This window comes from Ostrinia nubilalis, chromosome 4, assembly GCF_963855985.1.
Source record: "Ostrinia nubilalis chromosome 4, ilOstNubi1.1, whole genome shotgun sequence".
NCBI lineage: Eukaryota > Metazoa > Arthropoda > Insecta > Lepidoptera > Crambidae > Ostrinia > Ostrinia nubilalis.
This window is the reverse complement of record NC_087091.1, coordinates 8,140,853-8,155,559: the sequence shown is the minus strand read 5'-3', so window position 1 is coordinate 8,155,559 and position 14,707 is coordinate 8,140,853. Positions and strand designations below refer to the sequence as shown.

Sequence of the window (14,707 nt, the reverse complement as noted above, 5' to 3'; positions counted from 1 at the left end):
TACTTATTGTAATATACCTATTTTATTTCGAAATAAATAATTTACGTTACAAAACTTCGTTTTACTTACACATAGTATAAAATAAAAATAGTAATCATTAAAATATTGAAGGTTCCTATACTAGATATCGATATGCAATTACAACCCTAGCAAAGTATCGATAATCGATAAGTTATTACGAACGTCACTAATACTGTCAGAAAATAAGGCATTATGTTGGTAGCTCCGCCTGTAGTTTGTGCGGTTGGTAAAGATTTGCGGGTCGTTCTCTAAAATGCATATGTGTGCGTGAGCTCAAAAAATATCTATGGAGTGCCGTCTCTTACTCTTTTATGCTCTTTGGTGGGTACTGGGCTCGTCAGAGTAAATGTATTCTTTGGTACTGGGTCATCTATACTTGTCAGCTGAGACCATAAAGTTAATATTCCTAATATTAACTTTATGGCTGAGACACGCTGAGAGTAGTATGTAGTATCCTAAATAAAGGGGGTGGGAGCATATCTTTAGCTTCATGGTGAAGGTGAATGAGCGAGCGAGTGAGCGCACAGCGAGGGAAGCGAACGTGCCGCGGCAGCGGCCGCCGAGCGCTGTCTAGAATTTTTCTTAAAATTGCTCGTATTTCGTAAACAGCCCGCCCGCTGGTCTCTCCTTTCCCTATATTAGCATCTTTTACACACATTGCCGCTGTGCGTTTGGTATTGTATAGAATACCTAGTCAGAGCATAAAATTAATACCTAATATTTTTTTACATTAACTGAATTTTTTTGGCATTCTATACATTGACTGGGGATTGTACACACTGCCGGTAACACATACCTACATGAAAGAGCTGTCTCAATTTTTAGGTAGCTTTTAAAGATTTATAAGAGAATATTTGAAATAATCTTTTATTCTATTTACATAAATAATAACAAATGTTTTTACTACTCCAGCTGATGAATAAATTAAGCAGCACCGACCAAGCGTTGTTCTCTTACTCTCAAGCGACGTTCACGTTCGAATTCTTTCATGCGAAGGAGATAACTGGAAAAACAAGAATGAGTTAATGGCTGTAAAATCATGTTAAATACTATATACCTACGATAAATTGTAAATCGCTGTTATTACATACACCCTTTTTATATCGGGGTCAGAAAATAAGCCTATTTGAAAATTTATCTATGATATCATTATTATCAATGTCATTTTAAAATCAAAACAATTTTGACAGTAAATATGGATGGTGAGGGAAGATTTTTATTAATTATTTTATTATGAATAATAAAAAAGGAGAAGGATTACAGATTCACAGTTAAGTCCTTCATTTTACTTTACTACAGGTCGGTAATTAATTATGTACTGTGATACATTTTGATTAGCAAGAAAATTGTAAATATGAAAAATAATACAAGTACTTACTCCTGATGTTCACAGTTCAAATAATCGTGTTTCTCATGAGCACACTTGTACAGCATTGGCATGTTCTTATAACGGCAAACCTGATAATCAAGCAGCTTGTGGGCACAGTAGTCCCTTCTTTCTGGAGGAATCCTTGCTGATATCAAATCCTCTTCGCGAGCTATCATTTCTAAAATGAATAAACTTGTTATATAATAAAATACACGATAATTTTATTGATTAGTTCAAGAGTTTTGGTAACCTACAAAATATTATGTAACTTTGATATTTACATGAAAGTTCATAGATATTTTGGTAATATCCGAATTGTGTCTCATAAACAATTCACTATTTACCTCGTTGTTTTCTTTCCTGTATAAAACCAGCGTGAGGTTCAAATGTAGGTTTATCATCCATGTAAAGGTCTACACTTCGTGCACCATAGGATCCCATAATTTGACCCATTTTTGTATTGGCAAGCAGATATAGTTGGCCTTAATTGATGTTAAGTGCGCTAGCCGCTGATCATTTGCTTGCAAAAGCAAACAAATTGGTCGTGTTTTCCAGAATTTGGAATTTTCGACTTTTGTTTGTACCACACAGCACTGCGATTTTATTGGTGTCTCTAATATTTCTAGAACCCAATTTATTCAGAGTAGCCTAAGCCAATAGCGAAGATAGCACACTTTTTAATACTGGCCAATAGAAACGCCGCCGCGACAACTTACGTTCTAATAATCCACTGACCAAAATGTCGTGGTGCCAGTGAGTCCACTGACGCCACTGTGGCCATGAAGCTAAAGATAAAAATGGAGGCCAGACTTGGAACAAAAACTTGAGTCAAATACCTACTTATCTCTATCTCGCTCTCTGTGGGCCGACCTCTCTTTTTAGTGGGGACTGTAGTATTGCTATCTCCTTATTTAAATCTCCTAGTAAATTCTTCGAAATAGCCAATTCACTAACCAAATCAGAAGTTAAACAAATAAATAATTAAATATTATTATTTGAACTACGATTACCTAGTTGAATTAAAAATCACAAAATTGTCGGCCGTTTAGGTTTAATGTGTTGGCGAATCAGGGAATTACAATCCCAATTCCTGGGGAATCGGTACCATGTGGCAACATAGGCCCAATCCGGCCTATCATGGCGGTTGTTTACTGTTTTGTTTATTATGCAGTTAATTTCGTTTGAGATTTTTTACAGGACATAATTCACAAGAAATGGTGCAAAATTTTGTAGTGCGTGGTTGCGGTAGTACGTGGTGTCCCGGAAGTCACTTAAGATTCCAAGCGTAAGTGTTTATTTCGTGATTTCCGACATTGGATCATTGTAAACATTTTTCACAGTAATTTCTTCCTAAAACGTTTTACCAGTATTTACACTTATCATTTAATGATACCTATGTCAAGAAATAAAGATTTTACATTGAGTTTCATTGACTTGGAGCAAATTTATATTTTTTGTTTATTTAGAAAGAGAGAGTCTGCCCACAGAGAGCGAGATAGTGATACATAAGTTGTGCTTCAAGTAGGTATTCGGAGTGTGGCCTCCATTTATCTATAGTTTCCATGCTGTGGCAGGCAGTGTTTATTTTTTAGTGGAACTGTTCGACGCAAAGGAAGAAATCCAAATTTCCTTTTTATTTATAAAAAAATGTTTCGATAGATAGCAGTCTTGATGTGACTGCTATGAGTTTATTTGGTTACCACTAGATTACATCCAAGTTTGAGTTTCCTTCTGAACAAATGGCAGAAATAAAGAGACGATAAATAAATATGGACTCCTAACATTCGAAAACTGATTTATAAACTGGTTTAACACACTCACGTCACAAAGTATCATCAACGAATATTTATAAACACAGGAAGTACCCTACATACCTACCACAGATAAATGGACTACTTATTGAACACTATCCGCAAGTTACGCAATCCGTCATTTCCGCATAGAGGGTAGGTACACAACGTACGGACGGAGGAGTGTGCGGTTTCTAACTACCCACACTAAAAATGTTATCTTTATTGTAAGATTTTTATTTTGTTGAAAGGATGGATGAAAAGAGTCAACGAAAAGTAATTAGGTAATCATAAATTGTGTAAACTATACGAAATTTGAATAAATAAATACGTCGTTTAAAACATGGATGTGACGAAAAGGTTTAAGGATCATAATTTGAATGTTTTAAAGACAATAGGACAAGGAACGTATGGGTAAGTAGAATCTGATAGTGTACAATGTAGGCGATTTAATAGATAAGTATTCGTTATACACATTGTCAATGCTAAATATTTTTTCAGGAATGTTTATTTGTGCGAAAATACATTAAGTAATAATTTAAGCATTGTAAAAGACATTGAATTAAATGGAAAGATCCAAGACCATAAGCAGGTTAGTTAATATAGATAGTTTTATGACAATAGTAAATCAATAATCTATTAAAAATTCAAGCAACTGCAACCCTTTCTCTGAGTTATAAGGCAGAAATCGCTTCCTAGCGGTAAGACCGCATAAATTGTGCAGTTTCATTTTAGTATTTCCTTTATTTATCTGTTTCGTTCGTGTGGTGAGCTTTAAAGAGTTTATCACTTACTTATTTAAAGTGATGAAAATATCCCTAGTACCTAGGTACCTACACGCTTATTCGTCTAAGCTACACGCGCAGCAAAATGGTATAGTACCCTATTAGTTTGTCATGTATTTGTTTTTAATATTTACTTTAGGATATAGCAAATGAAGTAAACATTTTGTCTGCGATGCGACATCCGAATATTATAAGATTTTATGAATGCTTTTACACTGACAATCACGTAATGATTTCTATGGAATATGCCACTAGCGGGAATCTAGCAGAATACATGTATCAACGTTATCCAAAACTTATAAAACAACAGGTCAGTCCATTTATAATTTATTAACCGACTTCAAAAAAGGAGGACGTTCTATGTTTGTATTTCAACTAAGTAAGTAAGTGATACACTTATTGATTAATATTTATTTACTTAAACAGGAAATACTCTTCTACTTCAGTCAAGTGTTGCTTGGAGTAAACTACATACACAATTTAAATATTATCCATCGAGATTTAAAGGCCGAAAACATTTTATTAACCGGAAAAAATGGTCTTTTAGTTAAAATTGGTGACTTTGGCATTTCTAAAATGCTTGCGAGGTAAATATAAATTATCATACTTACCTACTGTTGGTTATTTGAAAATACGTTTACTTAAAGCGTGCTTATAGTGTGAAACTTAACATTTCAGCGCGAAAAAAACATCAACTGTCATTGGAACTCCGTATTATTTAGCCCCAGAACTATGTGAAAGTAAGCCCTATGATACGAAGAGCGACATTTGGGCTCTCGGATGTTTACTCTATGAGATGTGTACCCACAAAAGAGCTTTCGATGCAGAGGTAATATCCCATAGCTTGCTAAGGCCTTAAAAATTTAAAAGCCTTGGATTCGATGCCTGGCTAGACAGTTTTCTAGAGGTTTGTGTGAAAGTCCTGTTTTTCAAGTAAGAGACTTAAATTTAAAATGTAGGTACGCTCTCTAGATATTATGAGAAATAAACCCCCCTAAGAGAGTAAAACACTATCAAATCTGTGGGGTAAAACGTACGAAGTCGCGGAGGCCGCTAGTACCTACTTCATAAAGGTTGCAGGCGCTGGATGCAGGCTGCTTCAACCCGCCAATCTGGAAATCATTGCGGGAGGCTTATGTTCAGCAGTGGATGTCCTATGGCTGAAATACATAAATACTGAGAGACTGAAATATTATGTGCTTTGAGTGTCGTTATAAAATATGAGCTAATTGCCCTACTTAAGAATAACTTGTGTACCTATGTAATTATACCTACTTACGCATTTGTAATTCGCTTTTACTTTTTCAGTCTCTGGTCGGATTAGTAAAGGCTATAACAAATGGGAGTGTCCACCCTATTGACTTGACGGTTTACGAAAGAGGAATGCAAGATCTTATAGATGCAATGCTATCAATTCTGCCAGAAAAACGTCCCTGTGTGAAAGAACTCATGGGCAGAAAGGTAATGCTGCCAATAATCTATACAGTTTTCTTAGACGCTGGTAATGATCAACTGTTACTGTTGAGAGCCCAGAAGGATTTCTTAGGAATAGTATAATACTTATTATGATTATAATGATGTGACACCTGATAACAGTCATCTATGCAAGTTGGCTAAAGTTAACTCAACATAATATTGTGTAATTAATATGATTTAAGATATCTTAATAAATGTAAAATTATTAATCATAAATGCAGGTGCTTTATATGATTTGACAAATATTGAAAATTTGAAATAAAACTATGACATGCAAAATAATTTGTTTTATTTTGATGACACACGCTCCTTGGGATGAATGCTGTAAAGTATAAGTAGGAATATTTATTGACGTAAATCAATTCACATTTATAACTTATAAATACCCATGTAGTTTCTGTTCTTAACATAAGTTGTGTAGTATCTGATTCTCAGAGCATAATATTCTGAAGTAGTTCTTTAGAGTTCTGATCTCCCCAGCTTAATAATAATTAAATGTAAAAACACCAGTAGTATCTATTCTTTTCGCAAAATTGCAACTTCACTGGCCATTTGTCTGGTCTGTCTCCATCTCTTCGTCTTCCTCTTCTGGAATCAATAAAAATATTATTAGTGTCAAAAATAATGACTCATGTTTATAAGTCATTCATAGTTTTATGAAGTCGGTGGATCGACGATCTGGCGAAGGTCGCGGCAGACACCTGGATGCGGGCAGCGCAGGACCGGTCTTTGTGAAAACCCGTGGGGAAGCCCTTTGTCCAGCAGACTGTAACGAAACTATGAAGTTGGCCCATTCTAACTCCACGGCAGACCTGCCCGCGTAGCTAAGGGGTATGAAGGCTATACGAAAATGCGAGATCCTACAGCTAAATATGATACGATGGCACCACGACGAGCCGCGCCAACCTTATTTCTGGAATCATCCATTATGTGTAATATACAATGAAGTAAACAGAAAATATTTTAATTAAAAATTGGGTCTCTATTTAACACCTTAAAGTTCTCAGACAATAGCGAAATTAACATGAATTTTGTTACATAATATTCATCCTCTTCTTTAGTTGAGTGGTATAGTATAGGGTACCATAAACTTCATTACAAAGGCAAGAGGTTAAGTAATTATAAATATTACATTTCCAGAGGCATTGGGTGCTAAGGGTAATAGCCCTCTGCTGTCTTCCTCATTAAACAAATGCCTCAATCCTCCTCCTCCTCTGGCAAATTAAGAGAGGGTCATCCTCCTACAAGTGGAGACTAAATGACTGAATGAATTATGATGATGAGTAGCTTGTCATTAAGAAACAATAATATGATTCCTACCACTTGTTCTGGTTTTCTAACACAAGTATCTACTTATACTTAAAAGAAAACCCCAATCCAAACCCTGTTTTTTCAAACCTGATTCTGAATAAACAATTTTGTATTTGTATTTTGTGTTCTTGAATGCTTTGTTAGTTTCATTCTGCAGTCCAAGAATAGGAAGTTCACTTTACCAAATACTTTGTCTAAATAATTATAAATATTATAATGAATATTGGCTATTTAAACTATTTATTTTGTTGAGCCCACAATGATAATCACTTGATATGTGTGTTTACACACACAATTTTTTATTATTTGACAAGTGAAGAAAATTGTAGTAATATCAAATAAAGAAATAAAAGCTATGTTCTTACGTTGCCCATTGGCTTGTGATTGCGGTTGGATAGGTTTTTGTCCAGGTATCTGGCCAGACTGCAGCATCCGTGTCAACCTCTCCACTTCTTGCAGCGATGACGCGTTTTTGATGGCTTCTCTGATTTTGTGTATTTCTTGGGGAGTTAAGTCTGTGAAAATGCAATTATTGTTAAATATTTTTTCTTTTTGACTAAGGTGATGCAGAAATCATGTATAATCGATTAAAAGAGATTATGGCTGGGTTGCACCATCTTACTTTAACTTTAACAAATGTCAAAAATCTGTCAATCTCTATACAAAAAACATTGGTTATCATATCATTATAGTTACCGTCAAAGTTAGATGGTGCAACTTAACCTGTTAACAATTAACATTGTGTACTAATCTGATCAGTGTTGCCAGTCGGGTCTTGTCAGAAATTACCAGAAATATAAGAAAATGTAACCTTTTTGAATAATAAGTAACCTTCATGGGGGGGGGGGGGGGGGGGTTGCGGAGCGATTGTGTAAGGTTGTCCATGGATGGAAAATGAATACAATTTATTGATCATCTATCGTTTACCTAAATTTGAAATTTTGACCATTCCATGAAGACGAAAACGAAAAGTGACCGGTCGTATAAAAACGTTTCATGGATTTGCGTTTTATTATCGAAAAACATCACTAAAACTATTTTTTTTTAACAAATAATAAATCAAATATAGTATAAATGCAGTTTATGACATTATTTTTAAATTGTCACTATCAGTATTTTTTACTGAATAACCTGTAAAAGTTAATTCTACAATTTCTGAAAAATCACCTAAAAGTAACCTTTTCATTAGTGTAACCTAAAAGTAACCAATGCAGTTCAAAAGTAACCTAAAAGGTTACAAAAGTAACCTTCTGGCAACACTGAATCTGATGAAGCTAATAGTTAAGGTAGTCTTGCCATAATATTTGTCTCAAAGCATAAGGAGACATGTAAAGTACCCCTTAGGGCTTAGGGGCTACCTTTTTTTTATTGTTTTTGACATTCATGTGCCAAGATTGGTCAAAATGCATAAATAATAATAATAATAATAAATTTATTTATTTCGACCACATACAGATCATAGTGTTAGTAAATAAGTACTTAAAAATTATATGGTTAGTAAGAGATACAATTGGTTTGAGTTAAAATTTAAAATAAGCATCAGCGGTCTGCCAGCACATGAATCATTGCGCAATGATTCAGGTACCGACAGTCAAACCTCGACGCAAACATGCTCAGCACGCTGTTGGAGCCGGCCTCCACCCTGCGCACCAGGGATGTGCAGCGTTTGCGCATTGTTGCATAAAAACAATCTACTCGCGCTTCCGCGAACATCCCCGATGCGCTACAGAATCGGGGCAGCCCCATCAGCGCTCTAAATGCGTTATTATATTGAATGCGCAGAGCGCTGTATTGTTTTTGCGAGTAACTAATCCAGAGGCTGCTTGTGTAAAAAGATGAGCAGTAAGCCCTAAAAAGGGTAGTCTTAACTTCAGTGGAACAACGCGCGAACCTCCGGGCTATCATATTAGCTCTCACCGACAGCGCCCTGCGCTCCCTCTCGATGTCAGCATTGTCGTTCAGATCAGTAGTAATTATATGCCCTAAGTATTTAAACTGATCTACCCTCTTAATAGGCATTCCATTCAGCTTAACAGATGGTACTGTGATTGGTGGTTTTCCTCTGACCTGAAAGACCATGCATTCACTTTTCTTTACATTGTATGTTAGGCCATGATTGAGAGCATATCTCTCACAAATGCCCAACAACTTCGTTAGGCCACACACTGAAGCGCTCAGCAACACCATGTCGTCCGCATAGCTGATATTATTTAGACAAACTTCATAAACATTTGATTTAAGAGTTATTTCATTAATCAATAAATAATCCACTAATCCAGTGGGGAATAGTGGAATAACCTAAAAATATGTATATTTTGTACTTACTACTCAGTTTAGGGTCAGGCATGTTACCACCAGGCACAAACGTCTTGGCTTTGCGCGTAATCTCTTTCTGCATTTCTTTTCCTTTTTTACTTTTGAATAGCACCATCGCTTCATCCCTTTCCTTCTGCTTAATTTTTCTGAAGTCTAGTAGTCTTAACTCGGGCAACTTATAGGCAATGTATGCTCTGAAACATAATCAGTTACTTATTATTATTCAGAAAAGACATTTGGAAAGATAATAGTCTTTTTTAATTTATAATAAGCCTAGCTAATAAGCTTTCAAAATAACTTCTATTTTTGCATACTTCACTGTCAAGTTTTGTTTTTTCTCTCACCTGTAATGCTGTTTATTTGCAACAGGATTGTGCATCAATGATAGTGTTTTTAGCTTCGGGATGGTTGCAAGAGGGTCTAAATCACCGAGCTCTGTGATATTGTTATTGGTCAATATGAGAGAATCCAAATTTGGTAAATACTGCTCCAAATTTTCACCAAGTCGACTGAAAAAGACGAAAGCATGATAATATATAATAAAGCTTTTACTGGGTTTATTATTATAATTCTATTGTTATAATAAATGCAATACTTACACTATTCTGTTATTATTGAGTAGTAAACATTTAAGTCTTTTCAAAAGGGGGAATCCATCAAGTTTTCTGATATCGTTATCTGACAAATCTATAGTATCAAACTGGTCCAAGGTGGCACCCATGTTTTCGATTTGAGGTATTTTGTAGCCTGCAAAAAGCGAGAATAACTTGAATTATTAATTCGTCTTGCATACAATATTGTCTTTCGATCAGCCTACTTCAATTTCGTCGCATTATTTACACCAATGTAAACTAACCTCTCAAATCCAATTCACGATCCCTGCAAGGGTTCATGTATTGCATGGAATTTTGAATCAATTCTGTTGTTAGTTTCACCATTTTGCAACTATTACTTTATTATTCACTCTTTGATCACTTGAACGTAATTCTCCAATGCGCATTTAGAAATTAAAGAGGCATTTTTTTTCAGACGCAACGCGAACGCTAGCAAATTCAAGCAAAATGACACTTTGTTTGAGCTTGACAATGTTGACAGTTACTGTCAGTTTTATGGCTTTCGCCATTGATCTTGTAAATATATGGGCTAACCACTAAAATGTCTGTCTGAGGTAAACTCGGTAAAGCCACGTTTACGCGTAAATCGTAATGGAATCGTCAGAATTAAGAAATAAATACCTATATAGTAGGTAAATAATATGAAAAAAGACATTTGTCATTTATTTTTTCTTGCGCCTCCATCCATAATATAATATAATCGTTGGCTTGTTTTATTTTTTATCGGTGCATGAAGCCGAGAACTTTGTGCCTTCGGATTTTTTGTTCACACCTAAATGTAAAGGTAAACGCACACTCATCTATCTTTTTGATTCAATTCTTTTTTCCTTTTGAAGAAAAAGGTAAAGACACTACTATACAACCAAGTCTTCAGTTCGAACCATAGGTTCAAACGCTAAACTTGAATAAATTTTTTTGTTACTTGAATGATATTTATTCTGCCTTTACCTTGAATTTCATTTAAAGATGTGGTGGCGCGACTTCACACGGACTTCTTGAGAGATTTTGAGAAGTGATATATTGTTTCATTTGAAGCACTAACTGAAGCCCTGTTTAATTAACACTGCGTTCCAAAGTCAAAAACACATTGAATTTCATTCGTTCGTTCGTCGTGAGGAGAGCCGCAGGAGAACCAAAGTAACCGACATAGCTCGCAGAATTGCTCGCAGAATTAACCGACATAGCCCCAACGGCCATCGTCTCTACGAGCTATGTGCGCCCCGCCTACTGCCACTTGATTTTAGCAATTCTGTGAGATATGTCGGTCACTTTGGTTTGATTGATAGCACTAATTCGATCGTAGGAGGAGGTCTTTGTCCAGCAGTGGACGTCATTTGGCTGAAACTAACGAACGAAGACGAACGAACGACTAATTTGATCACGCAGGGAAACTCCGAGCATAGCCCGCTCCATCGCCCTTTGGGTAACCTTGAGCCTTCTTATGAGGCCCATGGTAATATGGTAAGCGACCACGTTTCAGATCCATAAATCATCACTGATGGCAGCATACACTGGACAAAGACTTTTGTCTTAAGACTGACACGTGGTATTTCGGTGAGCATAATAATTATCGCGAAGCTTCCCGAACGCTGCCTAGCCGAATTGGGTTCGACGATTGACCTCTTTCTCGAAGTTGGTCGATATTTTATAATTTAATTTTAATTATGGAATTATTGGGCCATAAGTACACGATTCCAGTATTTCCGTCAATGAAAACAGGCCTAAATATGACGTAATGGAAATAGTGGGATACCCTCTAAAAAATGAAAATCCGTTCAGTTAAAGGTCAAGCAGCTAGTCGAGGATTTCGAGGAAAGGTTGCGTGGATTTCTGTTTGATTAGCAAATAGATACCATTACTTACCTCGCCTTATCGGGTTCACGAATCTTATCAGGGTGGCCTATGACATTTGGGTACAATATTGTCTGATTTTCTTGACCTTTTGACATATACGATTTCAAATCGTTAAATCACTGGAACCACGCTGGAACCTTTGCTCGAATTGAAGTTTTAGGATATTAGACTCGCGTTCTACATTTTAAAACACAAACAACACGACAAAGGTGACGGATTTTCTTCCGCCACTTCTTCTCAGCACCAGCCCATAATTGTATGTTGTCCCGAAATGATGGTAGGGCAAGCTATATGTGTGTTCATAACTTCTTTTATAAAACGTGGTGTGAGATCTATGGGAGTTATTATAGCATCTGACATAGTTTAATCGGGCCGTTCCTATATTCCCGCTGTCCCCATGATTTTTGTCACTTGCCTGGACCGATGCAATGGTGTTCTTATAGCAATGTCATAACCAAAACTTTGGGTTTGTCCCAGTTAAGAATCAAACCCAGAACCTTTGATATGGTCGATCTAACTATCTAACTACCGGACCATGGAGGCGTTGTCCATAATGATCAGTGTTATTTTTTTATTCCCTTTTGATGGTGACTGTACCAAAATAATATAAAGGAGTGGAAATAATGAAACAGCCTTAGAGTTTTCTCCCATATCTTTTTATTCTAAATACATTAATATTCTTTAATTCAACTCAAATATTCATTTAAACTATTACAAGCTATTTTTTATTTTAAACATAAATAATATGTAATGCAAATGTCCAGCATTGCACACTTTTAACTCGGTATTAATTTAACTAGGTATTATCCAATCTTAGCGATAGTTCTCCATACTGACAAAACATATACACAACATTGAAACCACTTTGGCGAAAATAACATGATAATTTCAATAAGTAGGTAATTCTAAATACGACTATTGGTAATGACATGTCAATGCTCAAGTCTTAAGAGTAAAATCCATCTTGGTTCTCATGCTGCGAGAACTGCCCTCCATGTTCTACTTAACATACTTGACATGTCACTCGGTATTCTGTATGTTTATTAATATACCATTAATTAATTAGGTCTGTACACTATTGAATGAGATGCTGATAACGCATAACAATTGTAAATCTAGATACACGACTGTTAGGTTCCAAGAAGAGTTTGTATACCATAAGCCAGAGCAGGCCACGGCACAGTTGGGTACATGTGTCTGCTCTCATAATATTATTACGAAGATTGGGTACGTGTTATACACAGATCTACTGTAATACGAATATTATAACACAATTTCTTTACAAATACATATTATACATTAGAAAACAAATGATTCTAAGCGTAATGTCTCTATTTTAACACACAAGTAGATAAGCGTTTTATTTTATTTTTTTTTGTTGTCCAATTTCTATTCTATGCTTTTCCAAAATCAGACAATTTGAAGACATCACGGCGAAACTGCGTACATCCACAATTTTTGTCGCCGAATAAATCTTAAATTACCTACGAAAATAATGTACATTGGACCTTCATTCTTGACTCCGATCAACGCTACCATGACTGACTTAGAGAATACTCACGAAATAATACTCATACTAGGTGAAACAATGACAATACAATTGTATAACAAAAACGATGGCTTGTCAAGAATTAAAACGAACCATTAATTAAGTAAAAACGAATATCTTTTGAGTACATGAAAGATTAGAGACCAGCTCTTATGTAACAAAATCGTTCCTTAAAACGATGGACTTAATGAAATGCAAACATAATACAGGTAAGTAATTACTTCACCGTTTACAATGTCACTACTTATATGACGAGTCTGAAGACCCTGGGACTACTAGTTATACAATGGTAAGCAATACTGCGTAATGAAGATCAGATCTGCGGTGTAGAATATATAATGTTATTCCTCAGAAATGACGTATTAGTACAAGATGAGCACTAACTAACATTGAATACGTAAGATAATACCACGGATATTGTGCGAAGATATAGTGCTTCGGAAACTACCTACTTAGTATGTACTATTGCAAGACCCGGCCCGGTGCTGACGACGCACTCACGATAATGCCCAAACTAAAACGAACTCGTCCGAGAAAAAACTTAGTCGCAAACCACTCTTTGTTAGTAGTACTTAACATTTTAACAACACTTCAAGCCGTTAGTTGCACAAAAACTCTTTAAGATTCATGACAAATTTTTTTTTTCATATTTGGATACAAGAGAACTAGGATACAATAAGTAATTTACAAAAATAATACACTATTCTAAAGAGAAAAGTAAAGGGATCGCCAGCGATCCTCCATAAGAAATGAGGTGCTATTAGGATTATCAAACCAAGTAAAGCTATCTAACAGGATGAACGTGGTGACGTGTCTTTCCACAGAAGAGGCTGGCCGAATATTATATATTCAGAAAAAAGACACAACAACTTCGAAAGGCAATTTTTAAAATTTACCTTAAAATAGTTTTATATTTAGGATACCTATCATGTTAATATATTTTGGTGAATAACATCATTATCGCAAACCCGTATTAAATATGAGAAACGTGGATGATATGACAATATAAATTACCCTTTCATACCAATTAATAAGCGTTTTCAATGTCCTTATTTAGTCGACCCGGTACATTCGGTGTCGACGACTAAAATCTACTTACACGACTTTTAATTTTAACCAAACACTAACTACTTACAGGGATATCGAACGTTTCTGTGAACATAAACCGAATCATTTCTTTGGTTAGATAAACGAAACAATAGTAAAAACACTAGACAATCGAATTACAGTCATTGGAGGGACATTATATTTTAGTCGTTAGGTAACTCTAAACAACATTGCATAATAATCACATATAAATAATCATAATCGAAATGTTACGATACACCCGCAGATCGTTTCATTTCGAGGTTAAGCGTCAACAAGTGTTATTATTATCCAACAACCACCGTCCGCCGCGGCCGCGGCCGGCGCTCTACTGCCAGAGCCTCCACCACACCTGCATCTTCTCTGAGAGTTTCTTACAAATTCCCAGTAGTTTCCGTCACATCCCGCCATCACCTTCGCCCTCGCAGTCTTCCGAGCCCTCACCCTCCTCCAGCGTGACCTGAACAATGCAAAAAAAACATTAGTAACCGAACACAAAAACAATATCGTATCAGGGGCACCGAAATGTAAACAGA

At 35.8% G+C, this 14,707-nt stretch overlaps 4 protein-coding genes across 18 annotated transcripts in view; 1 reads left to right on the top strand and 3 right to left on the bottom strand.

The window, feature by feature from the left end:
* Nucleotides 1–874: 874 nt before the first annotated feature.
* On the bottom strand, nt 875–2,048 carry LOC135088573 (NADH dehydrogenase [ubiquinone] 1 beta subcomplex subunit 7). Its single transcript, XM_063983424.1, has 3 exons — nt 1,735–2,048; nt 1,400–1,568; nt 875–1,024 (listed from the first exon to the last, which is right to left on the bottom strand). The coding sequence occupies exons 1-3, from the start codon at nt 1,841–1,843 to the stop codon at nt 946–948; spliced, it is 357 nt and encodes a 118-aa protein (XP_063839494.1). The 5' UTR covers nt 1,844–2,048; the 3' UTR covers nt 875–945.
* On the top strand, nt 1,033–5,717 carry LOC135088570 (serine/threonine-protein kinase Nek8-like). 5 transcript variants are annotated; one of them, XM_063983420.1, is made up of 8 exons: nt 1,033–1,291; nt 3,249–3,336; nt 3,432–3,594; nt 3,682–3,772; nt 4,105–4,275; nt 4,392–4,552; nt 4,644–4,794; nt 5,274–5,717. In XM_063983420.1, exons 3-8 carry the CDS (start codon nt 3,524–3,526, stop codon nt 5,520–5,522), a joined length of 894 nt encoding a protein of 297 aa, XP_063839490.1. In that variant the 5' UTR covers nt 1,033–1,291; nt 3,249–3,336; nt 3,432–3,523; the 3' UTR covers nt 5,523–5,717. The 5 variants fall into 5 exon arrangements, with proteins under 5 accessions (XP_063839490.1, XP_063839488.1, XP_063839492.1 ...); XM_063983418.1 differs by lacking the exon at nt 3,249–3,336 and having other exon boundaries at nt 1,033–1,320; XM_063983421.1 differs by lacking the exons at nt 1,033–1,291; nt 3,249–3,336 and adding an exon at nt 2,404–2,675.
* Nucleotides 5,714–10,141, bottom strand: LOC135088571 (U2 small nuclear ribonucleoprotein A'). The gene is made up of 6 exons (XM_063983423.1): nt 9,925–10,141; nt 9,668–9,815; nt 9,413–9,577; nt 9,078–9,262; nt 7,118–7,267; nt 5,714–6,029 (listed from the first exon to the last, which is right to left on the bottom strand). Exons 1-6 carry the CDS (start codon nt 10,004–10,006, stop codon nt 5,983–5,985), a joined length of 777 nt encoding a protein of 258 aa, XP_063839493.1. The 5' UTR covers nt 10,007–10,141; the 3' UTR covers nt 5,714–5,982.
* A 2,029-nt stretch (nt 10,142–12,170) lies between these two features.
* LOC135088579 (3',5'-cyclic-AMP phosphodiesterase) overlaps nt 12,171–14,707 on the bottom strand; it is a 474,744-nt gene continuing 472,207 nt past the window's right edge. For all 11 annotated transcript variants that reach the window (XM_063983437.1, XM_063983441.1, XM_063983434.1 and 8 more), the window contains one exon: nt 12,171–14,631. In XM_063983437.1, coding sequence (XP_063839507.1) covers nt 14,569–14,631 — 63 coding nt within the window. In that variant the 3' untranslated portion in view covers nt 12,171–14,568. The remainder of the gene's footprint in view (nt 14,632–14,707) is intronic.